The following is a 23,972-nucleotide window of genomic DNA, read 5'->3' as shown; positions in this document are numbered from 1 at the left end:
AGTGTAAAGTATTTGTGCAACACTTTAAACAGTAAAACGTGAAAGCCCCACATAAATGTTAGAAAAATAGAACTTAATTTAATTTAAAAATAAAAGACCAAAACGAAATAAAATCCAATAACATATGAATTTTGAAAGAAAAAACTGTAGATAAGCGCTTAGAAGAAATAAGGGCTTATTTGGGATATCCATTCGTGCCGGACCGGGAAAAGAATCAAAAGTTCCGTCTGACCGCGATGGAGCACGGGCCGGATACAGGGACCCAGTGATGCCTGCTGAAAAAAAGATTCTTAATCCTGGCTGCGCTGAGGAAGAAGATGCAGGGTGCAGCCGTAGAGATGTGTTGGTGGTGATCTATGCAGTGGCGGCAATGCACCAGTCCTGATCCACGCAGAAGCAGCGATGTGTCCGCTCCAATGAGTTGCGATGCGAAGGTTCGTCGTCGAAGAAGCCATCCACGGAGATACGAAGACCTTGTGCCGGGCAGAGAGTCATGCATTGGTGGTTCTGAAGGCGATGCGTTAGGCAGATCCACGCAGCAGAGGTGATGCGCTAGTTCTGGTCCACACAATGCCGGCAACGCACCAGTTTGACAGAAGATGCGTGGGTTTGATAAAGCAAGCACCTTAGGCCCACTTCCAAGGGGCAGGTTTGGGGTGACATCACTTGGCAGGGCAGACTCGCACATGGCAGAGTTCATGTGCAGAAGCAGGTATGTTGGAAGTCTTTTGGGTCCCTGACTTCAGATCAGGAGGGTCAGCTAGCCCTTGGAGTCACTCTGGGTTCAAGTGATGCAGGTCCCGTCCTCTTCACCCAGGAAGGGTAACAGCAGGCAGCAGCAGTCCAGCAGAGTAGCAGTCAAGCAGTGTGGCAGTCCTTTAGCAGAACAGCACTACTTATTCCTGGTAGTCTTCACTGGTTCAGAAGTGTACTGAAGTGATGGTGTCAGAGGTCAAGTACGTATACCCAGTTTGGACTTTGTGGTGGGGAGACTACAAAGACAGGTCTTTAAAGTGCACAGAGGTCCTCTCTTCCTGTCCTGGCTCCAGGCTCACTACAAGGGGGTATTTAGCCCTTTATGTGGTGACAGGACACAGCCTATTGAGGTGTAAGTGAAGCTGAGTCTAGCTCCTCCCTCCCATCATCCCATGATGGCCCATCAAGTCAAGTCACATCTAAATCCCTTTGTGTGTGGCTGTCTAGTGGGAGTACACAAAGCCCAGATGTCACCCACCCCAGACTGATCAGACAAGGCAGCAGGCACCAAATTACTAAAGTAAGACAACACCAACTTTCTAAACGTGGTATTTCCCGAATTAAAGGATGTGAGACCTAAAGAAAGATCCAAGGCCACCAGAGAAAAACACCAGTTCCAGAAAGTAATTTACCATTTTTTGGAATTGTAATTTCTACGTTTCGCCAAATTTTGCATGCATTCCTTAAAAGTTGACAGCCTGTGTAAATTAGGTAATTAAGAAAGGGGTGGAATTCAGATGGAATGAGGGTTGTGTAGAGGGGCGTAGGAAGGCAAAAAGTATATACAAGGTTCCCAGTTTGCAATGGTGTAACCCTGGATTTACATGCAACATCTCCACTTATGAGATCTCATACTTGTTTGGAGTTTCCAGTTGGGAACAAACCTTGAATCTGAAAACACCATCATTGCCTTTGCTTCCAGCTCCTTGATTTGGTGTGAATAAAACATTCAGGTACTAAGAAGGAGGACCTGGCATTGATGTGCTTTTTCACATTTAGGACTGACATGCTGTGTCAAATCTAATGTTGGAACTGACCATCAGCATCTCAAGGACCCGAAGTATGAATGGCTGTTGAGTCACACGATGGCAGCCAGACTTTATAGTGGAGCATGTATCCTGAGTTTAAAATTGCAAGGAAGAATAGTTGTAAATATAACTGACCTGGGATGAAGAAAGGAGGAGAGCGAGCAAGACATGATGCTGGTGTGCACTGTCGTGGAGGGGGCAGTGACTGGCAAACACTGGGACAAGTGTCCATTAGAGAAGGATGTTTTTTGCTTCGATGGCTGAAGAGGAGACGTTTGTGAGAAAACTCTTAGATGGTCAAAAATGAGTTATGTATGGATGTGGTCTTTTAATGCAGGAAATTCAGTGAGATTGAAGTTTTTCTAGAGAGTACACCAATGTTCACTAGAAATCGCCAAAACGAATCCCAAAAATTGAGAGTAGGTTACAGCTGAAAGACAATGGAAAAATATGTGGAAAAAGGATGTTTGAGATTGATGTGCAGAGTGGACAAATGGGTCCTTTTATGGTTCAAGAGGGTTTCTCAATTTGTTTCGTTGTTTGTTGATCTCTGAAGTCGTTGGGGACCAGGAGTGTAACGGCCGTTACCAGAATGGAAGTGATTGTTTTAATTAAAACGTATTCAGAAGAAAAGGTATTCCTGATGTAAGACTGAGGAATAGTGGTGGGCAAGAAAACCCCACCACCACGAAGCGGTGCGAGAGGAAAAGTGTGTCTGAACAAAAAAAGAAGATCTATCTTCTGAAAACAAATAGACTTTCAGAGGCTCTCAGTCATAGGCTTATGGTGTGCCTATAAATGTCAATGATGGGAAGAAAAGTGAAAGAGAAGGTACATGAAAGTCTGTGCTTCTAGGCTGGCACTTCGGATACTGCAGGTGAAGCCCTGTATGAGCTTCTGGGTGATAGTCCAGCTTTTACCTCAGTTTGTGCTGTCTGGTAGAGCAAGACTGTGTGTAGATAACGAAGAAGTGAAAGGAAAAGTATTGTCTAGAAAAAAGGAGCTGTTCACGAATGGGCTAAACAGTCTTGTCACAATTTTTGAAGCTCATTGAGTTTAAGCTGTTGAAGACAGTAGTGCGTTCCAAGGACGGCTATGCACATTTTAGTGTGTAAAGTTTCAGGACTGTGTCTTTGTACAGAGGGAAGCCAATAGTGACACGCGGATGGGTACATTATGGATTGTATATGATTGTGTTCTGTTTTTTTGCAACCATTAAGTAAGTTAATTTCGTACTAATTATTTAAGTTTAACATGGAATTTACAGAACACTAACTCGGTATAATATACATGCGACATGGTCATTTAGGAACAATGGTGAAAAGGGAAAGACCTGTTTGTATTCCCTGTTGACTCTGAGCAGTTTCTGAGACAAAATGTGTTAAGAGACTGCCTGAGGCGGAAGGCTCTATCCACTTTAAAAATGATATGTAAAGGTTTAGAATGCCCAGATGTTAATTCCACCGCATAACAAAATCTCTTTGAAAACTGATCATTGTAAAAGTAGGGGTTGTGACTAGTGAAGTGAAAAAAGCTTTGTAATCTATGTTGGTCCCTGCCTCTGTATGCATACAAGAGCAGAGAGTTGCCCCGGCAAAACATCCTTTTGTAATTAAACTTTGTCTGTCAATACAGTGGGACCTGTATCCTATGCAGTTGTGCTAATTGATCATTTCTTCTGACTTGTAACCCACCAGAGACTCCAGATGGACCGGATGGTCTGGACGCCACTCACCACGCTACAGGCCATGTTTCCAGGCCCGCAGAAGCTTATTCAGAAACGCTACGACAAACTGCTGGACTACAAAAGCCACCCACAGAAGTCTTCTGGCGAGGCGCTGGATTTGTCTAGGAAAGATTTTGAGGCTCTCAATACACAGCTGGTGGAGGAGCTTCAGGTGTTCAATACAGCCGCCAGGACCATTTTACATAACTGCCTGCACTGCTTTGTTTCTCTCTTGAGGGACCTCATGCGCACAGCTCTGCAGTCCACCTCGCGTCCCAAGGTGCCAATGCTGGTAAGTATTTATTCCAGGTTCGGTGCTGGTCGAAATCCATCTGTTGACCACTAGACATGATGAGTTGATGCTATGCATTGCCCTCTAAGTTATCTATATTTTCCTGCACAAAATTACATTCAAATACAAAAAAGCAAATAAGTAGTAGATTTGCCTGGAATGACAAGTTGGCTTATCGCCAATCATGATCTTGTGTATATTTCAGCCTCTACCCACCAATATCAACGAAGTCCAGACTCAGGTGATGGAAGAACTTCACAATCTGAACTTTTTCAAAGACAACAGCAGTGCAACATTCATAGAACGAAAGCTGAGCTTCGAAAAGAAGAAGATCACCCCTATCACAGTAAGTTGGTAGATTCTGAGAAAGTTTTATTTTGGTGCTTAGTCTGTCTCTTAACTTGCTAGAAGTTATTTAAAAAAAACTTTCATAGGAAAGGAAAATTGATGCCTTTGCTGGCTTCTCTAACTGGGCGGATTCACTAGTCTGTATCCAGTTGCAGCTAGTTTGCTCTGAGCCATTGCTCAGAATAATGTACTGGCAGTCAGTGATAAGGGTGTTTTTTTTTTTTTAAATATTTTTTTGTTTTTTTTAAACTTTATTTTTGATTTTACTTTTTATCATTTATTCAGACAATCAACATTACAGCATATAATAATACATTGGCATTTGTACACTGTTCCAGAGGCAAACAGGGCTACGCTTCACATTAAGCTACATTAGAATCGACAATGAGACCACATTATGAGCAGCACGTTAGTACAGTGTAATTACCAGGGGGTAGTCATTACGCTCAGTTCCTCAAGTCCGTTCCATCCCGGTTGGCCCCTCCTTCCGAAGTAGCCCCACTGGATGTTGAATCACTCTGAATACCATCCTCCCCCTCCGAGTTGAGGGCCATACCACACAACTGGCACTATACCATGAGGTCTGCCTTTAAGTAGTGATAAGGGTTTGATGAATTTGGGTTTCAATAATGAATATTAAAAGCTTTTCATGTTCGTTTAATAGTGCTATTTGTGGTTGTAGTGCAAACTGTAGTTTGTGTAGCAATGCTGTTTGCGTGCAGACAGCACTCTGTAGTGTGAATACATTAAAAGCAAAAAGCGAGAATGCATCCCTTTTACCCAGCCTGACTTGTGGTGTCATGGGGTGTGGTCTGCGGAGGTGAGGCATGTGTGAGGGTGATGTGTGTACATATTGATGTTGGTGGTAGCTTTAAAATGCTATGTATTAAAATCTGTTATTGTTAATGTTGGAAATGGCCCTTTTTGCAGGGTTATCCCCAAACTTTTTGCTTCTTCCTCTTGTTTTCTGACTTGTTTGTGTTGGTTTTAGGACTCTGGGCACTTTACTTATGCTAATCAGTGCTAAGGCACATATGCTCTCTGTGTAAAGTGTTATGGATTGGCGTTTCCATGATTGGATATTTGATTTACTTGTTAGTCCCTAGTAAAATGCACTGAGTGTGCCAGGGCCTGTAAATCAAATGCTACTAGTGGGCCTGCAGCATTGGTTGTGCCACCCACGTTAGTAGCCCTAAAAAGGTACCTCAGACCTGCCATTGCAGAGTCTGCGCACAGTTTGTAACTGTCATGTCGACTTGGCTCGTGCACAGACTGGGAAAGGGTAGCCCCTGATATTCTAGGTAGGTCAGAAAAGGTCTGACTAGACCTGGGCTGCGATTGGGGAAGAGGGAGGAGATTTCCTTGCACCTCAAAGGACCTGGTCTGCCTCTGACAATGCCGTCTCCACCCCCTGCCGGGAAATCACACCAGAGAAGGCAGAACTGGTTCTGGCTGGGCACAGACACACTCTGGCTTGTGGTAAATAAATAAATAATACCTCTCTTTTTGACTAGACATATATCATAACAGATAGCTCAATAAATAAGAGTCAAGATTCGAGGTAGTAGGAGTTTTGCAGGTTTAATACAGCATAAGGACAGGAACAGGACAACCTGCATAGGAATAGGATGGCAGGGCCCAGCAGCTGCTGGGGCTGGGTCTGGGATGAGCGCGCTCGCTTTTAATGACAATACATGAGCATATATACATAACGCAAACACATAGCATTACATTGCAGTAGGCGTAGCAGTGGGTGGAGCAGAAGGCGTGACGCGTAGCAGTCGCGAAAGATAAGGGCGAAAAGAGGTGTAACAGGGCGTATACATAGACATGTGATGCAAACGTAACAGAATATGTCATGAATGGGGCGGAAACCATGGAGGGGGCTACCTAAGGAGCCGGGACCTCTAACCTGATGGTGCGCGCAAACTAGCAATGACGTATCACTAGGAGAAGCTGGGGGCTATGAACTCTGTGCTAGGAGCAGAGACTGAAGTCTGGAGAGTCAGGGCGACATGTACCTAAACAGTATCTAGTATCTGATGTTTAGAGAACATGTTGATATAAACTAGAAGTTAGGAGGGGAAAGGCTAACTTGATTCTAAGACTGGACCATGCATTATTCTACATGTACTGCGTGATGAAGAATATTAAATGACCATTAAATGCAGTATTTCTCTAACGTGGAGACGTGAAGGCTAGACAATGACGGAAACTATTGATGCAGTTCAGTAGCTTAGGAATGCAGAGAAGGAGGACTGAACTGATAACTGGAACTATAACATACTTTTGGCAGACTCAGAGACTGAGCCAGGCTGAGCCGGGCACTGCGAGGCAGGAAGTAAGTGAAGGGTCGAGGATACAGGTGGGGGCTGTATCGCTCCTCAGCGAGGCTTCAGGAGACAGGAGCTGAATCTGGTGTCCAGGCCCTTTTGAGGCCTAGAAACGGGGACTTTATAATAGAATAACGTGCACACTGAGAAACGTGGCAACGTAGCTTTACATAGGCCTGATATTCGTAGTATTCACGAGGACTGGAAACTGGCATACTAGAGGTGGACACAACTGTAATTGCGTCATTAATCGAACATGGGGAATGCATATGCATATTTAATCATGCACACATAACATATGATGGATGACACGTAGGGACACAGAACATGGCAAAATTTACTTTTCCACATTCCCTCCTTGTCACTACGTTTCCATCAGGAAACATCAATTTTCATGATACCGTCTATTATTTCATACAGTATCATTTGCTCGTCTCGAATTATCCTGGAACGGGATTTAGAACGGGGCTTGGGACTAGGAATACAAGAGGTAGCACAAATGCCGCAAATCGCAGGGCCACATTGTATACAGAGGCAGCAGCTGAATATGATCGCTGCTGCAATACCTAGAAAGGACAAGACTTTCCATCCCCAGGCGGAAATTATATTCCAGAACCAACCGGACCATGTCCAGGTGCCTGGATCTTGGTGTATCAGATGGGCAATTTTATGGAGTCTGGTTATAGCTGAATAAACAGACGGCGCGTTATTTGGAATGAAAATGCAGCAACTAGATCCGATGACTCTACAGGCCCCGCCCCTATCGGCCAGTATGACGTCAAGGACGAGACGATTCTGTAAAACGACAAATCTCATAGCAGATTGCTCTTCGGTTAAGTTACCTAGAGCAGAGGCAGTCTCATTTACTACAGCTTCGAGGGTTCTGGTTAACCTACGGATTAGCTTACTATTCTGGATAGGTCCTATAAAGAAAAATAAACCTCTGTTGAAATCTGTATACTGTTCTAGAGCAGTTTCAGTATAATCGACAATTGGGGACTCCCTTCTATGTCTAACGTGTACTAAATGTGTGTTTCTATGATAATCAGGTGGGGCTAGGAAAACTGGTGGCAGTAGGAAGGCAATGTAACAGGTTCCCTCCCAATCGAGGGGCAGACGAACATATGCGGTTTGACCACAAATAAAATAAGAATGACGTGAAGCTTTAAAGATAGATTTCCCACTGTCACTATACTTGACAATAGTAGTACAATCACTATGTCCTACGTGTATGGAACCATAATTACGGACACATAATTCGCCTTTGACTGGTAGTACTGAAATAGCAGGTAAGTCTGGAGTAGTATCAGACTGAACATTCAGGACCATAAAATTCGACGAATAATTACCTAAATTATACACTTCATTTTCTAGATCTAGACCTGTTCTGTGGGAGAGACCTTGCTTGTCTGGAAAACATGTACTGTTAAGAAAAGACATATCTGTTGAGGATGACGTTAACGTGGACCATGCTCCACACGAACCATTATGTGAAAATGGATAAGGAAAAAGTGGCAGAACTCCCTTCGGTGTCTGGAAAGGGGGGAGTCGACCACACACCCAACAATTAGTGGCATTGCTGGTCTGGTGTGAGTAATGTAACATGCGGATAAATGAGTTATTTCGCATAGCGAGGCGGTAAGAGAGTTCATGAGGAGGCAGATCACTAAACGTGTGCTCTACTGTAGCATTAGCAGACTTATTTACATGAAGAACTGGGAAATACAAGAAAAATGCATAACTGGTGCAGGAAATCATAAGGCTGAGAAATAATATGAAACATAGAAAAACGATACATCGGATTGAGTTTTGACTAACTCTCTCACTATGGGGGTCTATTTTATACATGTCAGAAACAGTCTAACCGTTTCACCTAGGGGAGGACTTAGACAATCAAACTGACTGACTTATTTTACTAGACCGGAGTTTTAGTTTATACTCCTGTTGTGGAGTTTTCTCTAACAGGGGAGGGGTTGTAGCAATGTCTTTTGCGGGACAGTCCTTGAGAACAATGCTTTGGCAATCCTTCAAATCCTGGGAAATGCTCTTTAAGACGGGTTTCAGTCCATTAAAAAGTTTGACATGAGAAAGGTGTACCCAGCCTTTGCGTCCTTCCAACTTCACGGCTGTACGGGTGGTGAGGAGGACCTGTCGGGGCTCTTTCCAACGAGGCTCCAGCGGACTTGATCTGTCAAAGTTGCGGACCATCACCATGGATCCTGGAACGATTTCATGCGGTGCCACCTCGGTATTGTCTGGAAATGCGGCGGCCACCTGTGAACGACATGAGTTGAGGGCAGACATCAAGGAAGCTAGGTAATCTGTCAGCATATTACTTGAAACATCGGTAATACTTCGGGGTCTAGGAGTACCCCACATGTTAGGGGGGCGGCCGAAAACGACCTCATACGGGGACAGACCTGATCTGGAATGTGCGACCATGCGCATATAAAACAAAGCGACTGGCAGAGCTACTAGCCAGTCCACACCTTTTTCTTTACACACTTTTGCAATACGGATTTTCAGGGTCTGGTTATGTCTCTCTACGAGACCGGCTGCTTCAGGATGGCGTACACAATGAAACTTCCACTGGTACCCTAGCAAAAGGGAAACATGCTTCATGAGTTCAGATGAGAATGGCTGGCCGTTGTCAGAATATACGACTCTAGGGAGTCCATAACGAGGGAAGAACTCACGAACCAACTGCTTGGCAGTGGTCGCGGCTGTGTAATCTGGGACTGGATATGCTTCTGTCCACCTGGACAAAGCGCATACAACTACAAGGACATACTTGAAACCTCGACATCGCTCCATCTGAATATAATCCATCTGGAGGACTTCAAAAGGGTGGTCAGGGGGCTGGAATCCACCTTGTTCCACCGGGACACTTTTACCTGGATTAAACTGACAACATATCATACAGGTACGGACTTTCTGCTTGGCTGCAGCTCGTAAATGCTTGTTGAACCAAATGTTCTGGATACTGTCTAACATAGCTTTTTCTCCTAAATGTGCTGGACTATGTGCGGTATTAATAATGACTTGAACCATAGAGTCGGGGAGAAACCATGTGGCTCTACCCTTTGTTAACCATCCTTGGTCTGTCTGGACCCCTCCTTGTTCGGACCATTTCTTGATTTCTTCGGGAGTAGCATGTAACTGGATATCTATGACATCTTGTGTAGGGTCCTTAACTGTCATACATGTAGTCGGATCTGGAGCATGTGTCTGTGTCGGATTAACTTGAATGTCTGGAGTCTGTGCTGTAAGCTTGGCTGTGCGATCTGCTAGATCATTACCTTGGGAAATAATGTCAGTAACTTTCGTATGTGCTTTGCACTTCATGATAGCGATAGATGTCGGTAAATGTATTGCGTCTAACAGAGCTTGAATAAGGAGACCATGCTGAATCTTGGTTCCATGAGAAGTCATGAAACCTCTCTCCTGCCAGAGCACTCCGAAGTCGTGTACAACTCCAAATGCGTAACGTGAATCTGTGTAAACATTAACTCTCTGGTTCTTGGCATGTATACAGGCTTGTGTCAGAGCAACTAGCTCTGCTGCTTGAGCGGACAGGGTATCAATACGGTGTGTTTCAATAACTTCGGTGTCAGTAGTCACTGCATACGCGGCGACTAGTTCTCCTGTACTTGTTCTCATACATGAACCATCCACATAAAGTGTCAGGTCGGGATCTGGTAACGGAATATCTGTCAGATCTTGTCTTGGCTTTGTCGTAATGTTAACTACTTCCACACAGTCATGTGTGGCAGAATTTGAATTAACTGATGGTAACAGTGTAGCAGGATTTAAAATGTTGCAGCGTCTGATTTCTATGTGTGGCTGGAACAGTGTCAATTCATAACCTGTTAAACGTGCAATTGTCAAGTGCTGAGTTTGTGTTCGGTTTAAAAGAACTTCCACAGAATGTGGAACTTGTACTGTCAAGGTATGTCCTAAGACTATGGAATCACTTTGTCTGATAGCTAGTGCAGTGGCTGCAACTGACTTGAGGCACGCAGGCAGCGCCTGGGCTACAGGATCTAATGTGCTCGAAAAATAAGCACAAGGCTTGTATTGTCCTGCTTGATCTTGTGTGAGAACAGATAATGCTGTACCTTCGCGTTCAGTGACGAAAAGTGTAAAAGGCTTACTGTAGTTCGGTGTCGCTAGAACTGGAGCTTGGCATAGGGCTTTCTTTAACTCATTGAAACTAAGTGTATGTTCAGATGTCCAAGGGAGGACAGTCGATACGGCTGCCTCCTGTGTCGTTAACTGTATCAGTGGTTTGGCTAGAAATGCATACTGAGGAATCCATTGTCTGCAGTAAGAAGTGAGGCCGATGAAAGCACGTACCTCCTTCTGGGTCTTGGGCTGAGGAAGACTCGCTATTAACTGGATACGGTCTGGTGTCAACTGCCTACCCCTCTTGGACAGTAAGTGTCCTAAGTAGACCACTTGCTGGACACAGAATTGAAGCTTAGAAGGGGACACCTTGTGCCCCATCTCGGCTAGGAAGTACAAAACTGTAAGGGATGCTCGCTCGCAAGCACGTTCAGAACGGGCTGTGATCAGTAGATCATCGACATACTGGAGCAGGGCAGTGTCAGTTGGCATGTGAATGTTGTCTAGTTGTCTCTTGAGTGCTTGACTGTAAATACTAGGACTTTCTGTGAAACCTTGAGGAGCTCGTGTAAACATATAGCTCCTTCCATTTAAACAAAATCCGAAAAGGAACTGGCTGTCTGGATGAATAGGGACACTGAAAAATGCGTTCTTGAGGTCTATGACAGTGAAGAACGTGGCTTCGGAGTCAATGGCTGTCAATAGGGAAGAGATGTCTGGGACAACTGGGTACTGCGGAATAATACATTTATTAAGCTCTCGTAGGTCAATCACTAATCGATATACTGGGGGTGCATTTGGATCAGTACGTTTCATGACTGGAATGATCGGAGAATTACATACATTGGAGTCAGTTTCTACAACCACTCCTTGAGCCATGAGCTCGTCAATAATTTTGGATAAGGCTGCTACAGCCTCAGGTGGCAATCTGTACTGTCTGATTCGTGGTAACACTACACCTGGCTTGAGAGTCACACGATAGGGTGTGATTTGCATGTAACCTACATCAGTTGGACCTTGCGCCCATAGATGCTGTGGAACATTAGACAGTCTTGAATCAAAATCTCGTAATACATAGTGACCCTTGAAGTCACGTAGGAACAATCGTATTCCCTCTGGGGAACAGCATATAACTGCACCCAACTCTTTCAGTGTCTTAATGCCTAATAGGTTTTCTGGACATGACTTAGTAAGTAACAGATCAGTAGTGCGGGACAATGGACCTACTTCTAGAGTAACTGGCTTTGAAATCTCATTTACGATAGGTTTTCCTGAAAATCCAAGGGAAACATTTCTTGAGCCTGAGAGCGGAGCCCCTGGAACTTCGGCGTGACTAATTGTGGTCCTACTTGCCCCTGTATCAATCAAAAACTTTCTGTCTTTCCCTAATACTTGACTGTGAACATAGGGACCTTCTTGATCTACAGGTATCTCGATGAGAGGCAAGCCTACCTCCCTCTCTAGGCTGTTTCATGAATACTGCTGGTACTCTGGATACTCAGACTGTGCATACTGGTACATCTGCGATGTAACGTGCTGTGTTGCAGCGATAGGCTGCGGTGCGGTAACTGTCTGTGGTGCATTCTGTGGCTGAGGAATCTGTGAAACTTGTTCTTGTCTAGGCGGACGTGGTCTTTCTTTAGTCTTACCAGTAGCTATGTTGTGTTTCAGAACTGCACACTCATTTATGAAATGACCTGGCTGTTTACAATAATTGCAGTTCCCTTTAACGGGAGCTGCAGGATGACTGGCTTGATTCGGACCCCTCTTCTGACTGTCTTGAGGAACAGATTGTGCAACTAGTACTTTCATTTTCGTATCTTTCATACGTTTTCTTTCGTGTTCTTGCTCTTCCCTGATTCTGTTCTGGTGGTATTGAAGCATTTGCAACATCTGGGACGGGGTATTAGCTTGCCAGGTACTTTCGACTTTCAGAACTCGATTTTTAATTGGTGGGCTTGAATTCTCGACTAATTTAGTAACAAAAAGGTGAGGGTATGACTCACTACTTGTCTTGAGGCCACTGTTGATACTAAAACACTTTTCAAATCTAGAATAAAAATCACTAATATCCTCGTCTTGCTTCTGTTTACAGGCTGAGATTGCATCCCAGTCTTCTTTTCTAGTTGTCAATAACCTAGGTAAAACTTGTATTAATAATTCTGGTAATTCTTTACATTTATCTCCAAGACCGGTACCTGGTACTCGTGCCTTGTCTTCGGCTTCTAGAACTGCCCAATCGATCTTTTTCTCTCCCACCTCCCATTCTTTTTCCTTGAGCTTTTCATACACCCCTGCGGGCAGCAGAACCTTTAACATTTTAATTATATCTGGGTATGTGTATTCTCCCATACGGAGCATGTCTTTTAATTCTCTATGGAACCCTGCTGGATCTTTGTCATGACAGGGAATTAATTTCTCCATCTCGAGGAGTTCCATCTTTGTAATCGGAGTGTATACAAACACTCGCTGCATTTCGCCACCCGTTCCTTTAACTGGGTGGACTTCTCGTAACGGATTCTGTCTTTCCATGTAAAATGGTTTACTTTCTGGGGGTGAGGCATGAACAAAATGCGGGTTCAGAAACGTTCTATATTTGTGACGCTGTTCTAGAATGACACTAATTAAATCGGTACCTAGACCTTTCCATCTATACTGGAGTAACTCGTTCAGGACATCATGTAACGGACCTGGATCAGAGTGTTGACCCTCATACAAAGTAATGAGGTGCTGAATCATATACATACCCGCCAGTCGTTGTTCGGCTGGGGGCATTTTCAGAAACATTTGTGCCACTATTTCGTCTGGAAAAGTGGTAGAATCAGTAATCCATCGGACTGCTGATCGGGCTAGTTCTTGTTCATGCATGGTACTTAACTCACTGTAACCGATTCGTGATTTCAGAATGTGATCGGTAGCTTGAAACACTTGTTCTAGTGAACCTTGTTCTGGTGCTGGAGAATGAAAAATAGACTTGTGTTCTAGGCGTAAATGGCGATCTGGAAATCTAGATTTTCCTACATACGCTATTCTGGCAGGATTCTCGTCCTCTACCTCTTCAGTATCAGAGTTACTTTCTTTCTCGCTTACTTGTGCTGCTTTACGTTGTTCGTGTAATTTTATTATTTCTCTACGGATTTTCTTGTACATACTCTCCATAGCACCGACGGTCTTGTGCTTACCCTCGGCTATATTATCACTCCACCTTGTCAGGATTTTCATTTCGGCCGGATCTTTAGACGGGTAATCTTGTTCTCTTATTAGACAATTGATCAGAAACTTTAATATCATGAGCTGGATCTCGGCTTTCCTTTGAGACATGGCCTCGCTAATACTTTCTGGATCATCCCCTGTACGGATGAAACGATATATTCTGTCTAGATCTTCTTTCATATTCGGTAAGGTGACTAGATACTCGGCCACCTTTCTTACGCGGAATGAATATAAAACCATATTATCCTCGCCTGGGACTGGATCATAGCCGCATTCGGCAAGGGATTTTCTTATTTCTGCTACAGTCTGATGTCTGGGCGTACGCTGTGACGCTTGTGCATGTAATTCGGCTAACGTTAAACGCTTGTGTGGCGGCGGGGTTTGAGGAGTACCTCCCCCTGCGGCCCCTAAACTGGAGTCCAGGTCTACTGAGGCTCTTCGTCCTGGCAGAGTGGGAAATGGAAATGCAGGCTGGACTTGTATGACGGACTGGACCAGGGGTACCGTAACAGGTACTCCGGTGTCTGGAGGAGCGGGAAGTGCCTGATTTACAGGGACTGGTGGAGCGCGAACAGGATTTGCATATTCTGGGACTGTGTCGTCCAAATAGGACGAAATAAAAATATCAGCTGCGGTCTGTTTGTGACGTAGCTTGGTCGGAACTAATGGTGGCGGGAAATTACTGGATGCCTCTGGGGTCGCTTTTGGCAAGCCCTCGGCAAGGAGAGGATACATACCCCTAATAAGGGCATGCCTCTGTCTGTCTGACTGTTCGGCTTTGACTTGTTCACCTATCTCGATTAGTTCTTTTTCTTGTGCTCGTTCTAAGGATTCTCTACTTAATTCTGACTTTCTGATTTCCTTTTCAGTTCTTTTATGAGCTTCTTTACGCCATAACTCGATGGCATCTTTCTGTGACTGTCTGGCTTTCTTTTTCCATAATGCCTCTTCTACTCGCATGATGCACTCGGCATCCCATGTACCCGATACGGGCCATCTATACTTTTCTTCTAACTGTTTGGTATACTCTACCCATAAATCTAGATACAATATGGCGCTTATGCCATGCTTCTGATACATAAAATGACCTGGACTGTCCCTCGGCGGAACAGGAACTGCTTCTTCTAACAAACCCTTTCTAGTTTTTAGCTGACGTAATCTCGAAAAGAGAGACATTGTAAACTTGAATCGGAACACAATACAATACACGAGAAACAATAACAATTTGGAGAACAATTCAGGCATACCACGACATTGGAAATACATTGAACAACATCATAACATAACAGTTCGGACAGAATATTACCTGGAATACTGAGAACAGAAACACAAGAATTTCTCGAGAACGGAACAGACTAGAGTTACTGGATGCACTGCTGAAACAGTACGGAACATACCGGTCCCATAAAGGGACGCATCAAGACCCGTATCCACCTAGGTGAACACTTCGTTTGTGAGTCTGTGTACCACCAACCCACGGACCAGAGTCAATTTAGATTGACCCTGTCTAGATACTACCCCAGTAATGGTACTCACCGGGCAGCAAGAACGGAAGGCCTCGGACTGGACTGGACTGCTACGACGACGGACGACGAACTTCGGACTTCAGTTACGGGTGGGCCTCCGGATACCTCGGACCTTGGACTCTTGGCTTGGGCTCTGGTCGGGACTCGCCGCGTTCCTCCACCGTCTCGTTTGGATGCTGGACCGCCTCCTCCGTCTCCTCCGTGGGCCTGAGGGATACTTGAAGCAGAAATATCTGCCGGTGCACAGAAGAGTTCCGTCACGACTGCAGAGGGTCAGGGGGTCGGCGTGGCTTCACCGACGCGTGGGGAAAGGGCAAGTCCCTATTCGGGCGCCATTATGTGGTAAATAAATAAATAATACCTCTCTTTTTGACTAGACATATATCATAACAGATAGCTCAATAAATAAGAGTCAAGATTCGAGGTAGTAGGAGTTTTGCAGGTTTAATACAGCATAAGGACAGGAACAGGACAACCTGCATAGGAATAGGATGGCAGGGCCCAGCAGCTGCTGGGGCTGGGTCTGGGATGAGCGCGCTCGCTTTTAATAACAATACATGAGCATATATACATAACGCAAACACATAGCATTACATTGCAGTAGGCGTAGCAGTGGGTGGAGCAGAAGGCGTGACGCGTAGCAGTCGCGAAAGATAAGGGCGAAAAGAGGTGTAACAGGGCGTATACATAGACATGTGATGCAAACGTAACAGAATATGTCATGAATGGGGCGGAAACCATGGAGGGGGCTACCTAAGGAGCCGGGACCTCTAACCTGATGGTGCGCGCAAACTAGCAATGACGTATCACTAGGAGAAGCTGGGGGCTATGAACTCTGTGCTAGGAGCAGAGACTGAAGTCTGGAGAGTCGGGGCGACATGTACCTAAACAGTATCTAGTATCTGATGTTTAGAGAACATGTTGATATAAACTAGAAGTTAGGAGGGGAAAGGCTAACTTGATTCTAAGACTGGACCATGCATTATTCTACATGTAGTGCGTGATGAAGAATATTAAATGACCATTAAATGCAGTATTTCTCTAACGTGGAGACGTGAAGGCTAGACAATGACGGAAACTATTGATGCAGTTCAGTAGCTTAGGAATGCAGAGAAGGAGGACTGAACTGATAACTGGAACTATAACATACTTTTGGCAGACTCAGAGACTGAGCCAGGCTGAGCCGGGCACTGCGAGGCAGGAAGTAAGTGAAGGGTCGAGGATACAGGTGGGGGCTGTATCGCTCCTCAGCGAGGCTTCAGGAGACAGGAGCTGAATCTGGTGTCCAGGCCCTTTTGAGGCCTAGAAACGGGGACTTTATAATAGAATAACGTGCACACTGAGAAACGTGGCAACGTAGCTTTACATAGGCCTGATATTCGTAGTATTCACGAGGACTGGAAACTGGCATACTAGAGGTGGACACAACTGTAATTGCGTCATTAATCGAACATGGGGAATGCATATGCATATTTAATCATGCACACATAACATATGATGGATGACACGTAGGGACACAGAACATGGCAAAATTTACTTTTCCACAGGCTGGAGGATCAAATGATTTTTGGATACAAATACTGGGGCCCGACCCCTGAACTTTAGAACTCTTTTGGATCAAGAAGACTGCCAAGAAGAAGAGCTCGAGAAGCTGTGAAGAGGACTTACCACTTTGCTGTGTGCTTTGCTGTGTTGGCCTGCAGTGGCTGCTTCTGTCTTGGGCAATGAAAGGATTGGACTAAACTGTCTGCAATCTGCTTTGTGAGTTTCTCCAAGGGCTTGAGGTAGAGCTTGCCCCCTGTTCAAGAAGTCTCAGGAACAACAAAGACTTCAAGCTGTTCTGCCCGCAGCACTGGGGACTGTGTGTTTTGTGCTGCAACAGAGGAAAAGCAACTCAAAGACGTCTAGGACGCCGCTGCCGACTCCGTGTCCTCACTGCATCGCAGGGGGCACCGCCACAATGCCACACTGCGACCTTGGTCTCACCAATGACACCTGCTGATGCTGCCACCGAGCCACTGCTCGCACCGTGACCTGTGGGCACGGCACTCCTCACTGTCTTGCTTCACAATGACGCCTTGGCATCGCAGAGGGAACCGCCGCAACGCCTCACTGAGACCCTGGTCTCCCCTACGATGCCTGCTGACACCGCCACCAAGCCGCTGCTCGCACCGCGACCTGTGGGCACCGCATTCCGCACTGCCTCGCTTCACGACAAAGCCTTGGTATCCCCGAAGATGCCGCTCCATGCCAAAATCGAAGCCGTTGCTTGCACCGTGGTTCGAGGGCACCGCTCGTAGTTACACGACACACCGCTCTCATCCCGCACCGCAGCCTTGGCCTAGCGACGCCGGCGCCATCGACTCCAGTACGTCAGTCGACGACAGAGCTTCAGCAACGATGACGCCGCTGCTTGCACCGTGACCTGCCAGCACAGTGACGAGCACCGCCTTCATCTCGCGCTGCGACCCTGGTCTCACTGATGATGCCATCCGATGCCGACACGAGCCGCTGCTCGCACCGCGACCTGAGGGCACCCCACGCCACCCGCTGCACTTCGCACCACAGCACATGACGCCTGCCGACGTCAGCGCTCCTGACTCCAACAGAAATGAGATCGATTTGCAAAGTGTGTGACTTCGAGGGCACCGACAACTCCTGCCCCGACCTCCGGAACCGACGCCTGCGGACGCCGTGGTTACGGAAGCTCCACAAGAGTCGCCAACACCCTGCATTTCTGAAAGGTACTGTTTGCGGGTCTTCCCGACACCATAGCTGGGCCAGGATACCGCGGTCAGCCAGAACTGTTTGGATTTGTTTGTTTTTGACTCCGTGATCACCGCGAACGGAGCTATCGACATTAAGGAACAATTTTTAAAGCATATTTTGATAAAAGAAGATTTCGAAGCACTGTATGGTGGATTTTGATCGTTTTTGATCTTGTCCTAAGTATATAAAAATGTTGGATATTTTTCTAAACTGTTGTGGTGCCCTTTTGTAGTGCTTACACTGTATTACTGTTGGTTATGTGCAAATGCTTTACACACTGCTTCTAAGATAAGCCTGATTGCTCATGCCAAACTACCAAGGGGGGACCAGGGGTTATTTTAGGAATGTAACTCCCTTATCCTGACTAGAGTGGTGGTTTCTGCCTGGCTTTGGCACATGCCCTAGTCTGCCAAAAATCCAATTTCTAACAATTACTTTGCTGCATTCTGACCCTTCCATGGTGACAGTTGGTTATTTGGGAGCTTGGCGAAAGCTGCTATGTTTTTAATGGTGCCCTATACCATATTATCTTAATTTAGGGATTACTCACCCTATTTTTGCATGGGCTCCATCCGTTCACTGGTAACAAGGAACCTTTACTTCACCCTCAAACAGTTCCCCCTTTTCCCAAAATTATTTTTGCTAAATCTTTAACAGCAAGGATTTGGTTATTAACAGGTCAAGAAACTGCTAGATAATGCTACTCTGAGGTAATGCTTAGTTTATTGCCGTGCATATCACAGCTTTGGTAGATTCTTACAAAGCTCCTACTTAGCTTCTATTATGGTGCAACATTTCATTTCAAAGGAACCTTTCCGGGGAAGAATTACTTTGTGTTTGTGTGTCTTGTTGTGGTAGTGTTGCTTGTGCAGGGCATTCTCAAATCTATTCTCCAATCAATGCCTCATACATGTCTCCTCTCATCAGTTGCTCCCTTGACAACACAGGTGAAGCAGAAGATGGACCAAATGTGGCAGTGGAATTTCTGGCACTGCTGACAATAGGCCAAATTATGTCTGAAAGTATCTGTGGCATCAACATTACACACTACAATGCAACTACCACTTACGGCCTTTGGGCACTCAAGCATTGTCTCAGCACCAGGGCATAAACTGTCCCAGGGCAGCAGTGCCTGCGTTCTGTAGGAGTGACATGCAGTGAAAAGAGTGTCTCAGTTGCTCACGAAGTGAAGGTTTGAAAAAGATCAAAAAAGAGTTGAATCGGAGTGAATTCCTTGGTGTACAGTTGGTTGAAAATTCACAGTAGGAAGCCAGCTCTTTATGTAGTATATCAAAATGAGTTATTCTGTGCAAAGGGTCCAGGTATTCCCATATGAATGGATAAGGTTTGCTCAAGCAATAACAAGGTGCTCTTTTAGGGGGTAGTGTGTTCAAGCAGCCTTAGCTTACCAGAGAGGATTGTGAGGCATCTGCAAATACACAGAGCTGTCAATAAACGATTCACAGGACCCACTAAGCAGATTAACACCAATTTATAAAAATAACATGTACCTTTATATATGTTTAGACACCAGAATCGATACTATCATGTAAGTATGTTTTTCAAGAGAAATACTTTTGCATTTAAACAGTCGACAGTGCATTTTTCAGGGACTGCAATGTTATTTATGGAAGTAAAAACAAATACTCCATACAAGTTATTTAGGGCAACTTACGAGATCAACCTCCAGGACTTGAGTTGGGTATTGGGCAAGGTCTAAAGCACACCAACAGATCCCCTCCAGCGGCACGAGGGCAGCCTGGTACACTGGTACAAAACAGCATCAGGTGTCCAGTGCAAGCCAAGGGGGGGTCGGTCATCGTGAACAGATGCTGCAGTGTCGGACTGGGAGGACAGTCGGGCTGAACCAACAGGGGGACTCCGGCCTCACAATGCTCAAGAACAGGGTGACACCTTTGGTCCTCTACTCCACGGGGCAGGGGCAACGGATGCAGAGGTACCCGTAGTCTTCGGGTTTTCATCACTAGGAGCTGTCATGGTAGATGGGACCTGCAAACAGTTGTTACAGGTGATGTCTGAATGTACACATTGGGGAGACCCCAGTCTGGAGGATCTGGGGACGACATTGGCACCACTGGTCCACTTCAGCTCGGATTAGGAGGCTCGGGTGCAGTGGAGCTTTCTGTTGTCGGGTTTTCGTGGGCTTGGAGCCTCACAGCTCAGTCTTTGGTACTTTCAAGATGCAGGGGAACAGCTCCACTGTTTCACTGGAGTTCCTGTGTCTTTGAAGAAGTGCTGGCAGTCCTCCCAGGCTTTGGAGGATCAGCAGCATGCAGGGCGAGACGACTTTGGCCCAATTGTCGAGAATACTCAAACAGGCCAGCAAGGCTGGTGCCCAGTCGGTTGCTTCTTCTGTAGTTATTGCTTTCATGGCTCTTCGGCCCTTCTTTTTCATTTGGTCGGCAGGATCTGATTCTTTGGTGCAAGTGGGTCCCCTGAATACAGAATTTAGGGGTGTTAGGGAAGTGTAGGGTAGTAGCCAATGGGCTACGTACCCTTGGAGTCACTCTGCCCCCTATATGACCACTTCCTGGGGAAGGTGGTCATAACCTTGTCCTAGAATTCCAGATTTTGCCATCACCAAGATGGCTAACTTTGAAAAGGCACCTCCACTTCAAGTAGCCCACCTTAGGGGTGGCACTAGCCTGATTGTAGACCCGCCTGTCCGACTAATTTTCCCGCCTGTCCAGGTGCCAAATGATTCTGGACAAAGGGGGTCAGCTTCTTCTCCTGTGAGAGATACCAAATTCACATACCAAAGGTGGTAGGCCATTTTAAGCCCTTACCTTGGAATGCTAATGTGCAGGTCATCCTGTGGAAGGTGCCATACCATAGCCCTTGCCTCAGCAGGCTTGGTTTAAAGCCCCACTGAGAGCAAAGATGTTCACCCTTGGTGGTCAGAAACTCATCTCTGGTGGTAGGCTGGTTAAAACCAGTCAGTCAGCACACCAGTAGCTGGTAGGTTTTCAGGCAGCACCTATACGGTGCCCTCTGTGTGCATTTGTTAATAAATCAACCACTGGCATCAGTGTGAGTTTATTACTACGAGATGTTTGATACCAAGCGTCTCTATTTTCAGTGAAGCTGGGGAACGCGTTTTCATCAGTGCCCAACAAATGCTTTTAAAAATGGCTTCCCTGTTTACTTGTATTGGCAGCAACGGAACTGACCAGCACAGGGGCATACTTGCTCATGAATGTATGCTGTCACATGTAGTATAGCGCACCCTGCCATAGGGCTGTAAGGCCAGCTGTAGGGGTGACTTACTTATACTGCATACAGTGTCAGCTGGCATGGCACACAGGCTGTGCACCATGTCGTATTTTTACTTTTGTCTGTACCAAGACACACAGCTGCAGCAGCAGTTTGCATTAGCTTGGTGGGAGGTCCTTTAGGGGTGGCACAAGTCATGCTTCAGCCCCTCCTTACCCTTTTTAGTACCTCAGGCCTTAGGTACCAGCTGTACCATTTACTAGGAACTTTCAGAGGATACTAAAGGTATTGCCAATTGGGGGCACAACTGCACATTTTTGGGAAAGAGATCTGGCACTGGGGACCTGGATAGCATCAACCCAGTGCACTTCCAGTCAATCATTTCAAATACCAGGCAAAAGATGGGGGTTACCATGTTGAAAAGGGCACTTTTCTACGTTCACCATAAAGCTAAATGTATGATGGAACAAAACTTCAAGAACAATCCATTATTGAAAGCAGTTGTTTTCTCTCAATACTTGGTTCCTCCTTAAGGACTCTTATCGGTTTCTCTCTCCACAGTCAATAATCACAATATCGGCCTCATCCATGTGATACACGTGCTTCAATATTCATACATCATTGAGCTAGGCACAGCCTTGTTGGTTAGTGACCTAGGATTTTCTTATGCAACACTATCCTAGGTTCAGGTTTATCAAAAGTGGACATCATTAAAATAATGAAGTAGTGTCTAGTCCTTAAGAGAGTCTTTAGTCTGGATGTCCTTCACCACTGGCTTTTGAAAATCACAATATTAATTGGGATAAGGATCCGCTTAAAGCTTATCTCGTTCATAGTACAAACAGGAGAGTGCATGGAACTGTCTCTGGAGCTTTATTTTTTTCAGCCCCAGAGGTTTTGTTGGCAGCTTCAACAATGGATATGGTATGGGTGACAAAGCTGGGTTTGATGTTGAATTTGCTTTGGTCTCTGCTTTTGTTAAAAAAGACCTTTGTAGGGACTGATGGAAGCTCCTGGCTTGTACATGTTGCAGACTGAATCAACACTTTTCCAGTCATACTGATCAATTCTAGAACTCTAGGTGTGAACTCCAATGCACTGGCTCCTGGTGAAGATCCTCTTAGTTTCTCAGAAAGGTTTCTGTGTACAGCCAGAGTTCAAAGCTATCATATGATGGTTAGTTGAGATTTTCAGTTTCTGGCCTTTCCTTCATTTATAGGCCCCAACTGGCAACCGCACTCTCTCCTAACTGGGTGTGAAATCCTGTGCTCTAGTGTATTTTGGACTCTTTTGTCCTCAATTCTCCTTATCTTCTATTTACTTTTATCAGCACCTGTTCTCAGACTTTTGCTTGCCTCTTTCTGATCCTGCCTGGCTGGAGCGGCGTTTTGTATGGGGTTTCTTACTTTAAAGATTACTTGTTGCATTGCAATGTGAGTGTCATTCTTTTACTGACCTGCTCATGCTTCAGGTTGCCCAGGACCCATAAAGACCTTCATTCGCATTGAGAACAGATTGATAGGGCACTCCCACTGGTGACTGAGAAATCTCATCCTCTTCAGTCTCTCACTTCATGGGCATCACTTGAGCAGGCAAATGCATCTTTTTTAGGTGAAGGGCCCTGACATCAGTTCCAATTCAAAATACAACTCTCCACATGATTCTCAGGAAAACCTTTCAATATTCCAGTTTGCCATTAAGCTGAAGATGGCTTAGAGTCAGATACCCTGAAACTATTTCACTGCTGATCAGGGTATAGGGATTATAGGCCCGGCACCTGCACCTCAAGCCCCAAAACCCCAGTGGTGCGTGGTTCTAATCCATCAATAAACATCTTGATCAAACACCAAAGAGCCAACAAGTGTTTTGAGGTAACCATTTTTACCAAGACAGGTTATTTTATGTTGAGTACGCTGGCCTCTGGCTCTCGTGGTCGTTCTATATCACAGAATGCCTAAGTTGAGGCTTGTCAGAGGTCACAGAGGCTATTTCTGGCAAGCTGGAGAGTAGGGGCGTTCACCTGAATCCCTCCTACCTTTAAAGGTCAGTCTGAACACTTTTTTACCAAATACATGTCTCATGGATTATTTAGCCTTATCCATTGACAAGAATGTGGTGATCAATTTCCTAGGTTCCTTAGTAAAGAAGTCTGTCACTGGACCTCTTTCCACTACCCGGCCTGTTTCCATGGTAGCCAGCTCATTCAATTTGAGGTCAATATTTTATCTGGTTGAAACGTCTCCTTTCCATGGTTAGGCTTACGTTTCTGGGGAAACAGTCTCCAGTGATATTAGATTTCAAGTTTCTCTAGTATCCTCAGCCAAATCAAGATTTTAGGAAAAGTCCCCACTATATTGGGCAATTTATCCTGGCATTCTGTCAAGGAGCAGTTGATCCCTTACTTTGGATCTTTCACAAACTTGGTTATGAAAGTCACTATCTTCCCATCAATCCCTGTGGTTAGAGACCGTTTGCCCTCTAGGGCCCATCTTGGGCATTCTGCTTTAGGGCCTCCCCTGACCACCTTGTCTAGGGGTTTTCTAATTCTGCTGCTCCCACACACTGCGCAACCTCGGCTGCCATGGTCCCTTCTGAGAACCCCTTGTGATAGATATCTTCTGG

General features: G+C 45.4%; 1 protein-coding gene across 2 annotated transcripts in view; it reads left to right on the top strand.

Annotated features, from left to right (window-relative positions):
- The window catches only part of ARHGEF38 (Rho guanine nucleotide exchange factor 38), a 352,819-nt gene that overhangs the window by 314,688 nt on the left and 14,159 nt on the right, over positions 1–23,972 (top strand). For both annotated transcript variants that reach the window (XR_013607166.1, XM_078676618.1), the window contains 2 exons: positions 3,482–3,802; positions 4,008–4,148. Coding sequence is in view for 1 of the 2 variants with exons in the window: in XM_078676618.1 (XP_078532744.1) it covers positions 3,482–3,802; positions 4,008–4,148 (462 nt within the window). In the remaining variant the exon portion in view is untranslated. The remainder of the gene's footprint in view (positions 1–3,481; positions 3,803–4,007; positions 4,149–23,972) is intronic.

Source organism: Lissotriton helveticus, chromosome 2_1, assembly GCF_964261635.1.
Source record: "Lissotriton helveticus chromosome 2_1, aLisHel1.1, whole genome shotgun sequence".
NCBI lineage: Eukaryota > Metazoa > Chordata > Amphibia > Caudata > Salamandridae > Lissotriton > Lissotriton helveticus.
Note: the sequence above shows the minus strand (reverse complement) of the source record. Positions and strands in the feature narration are given on the sequence as shown.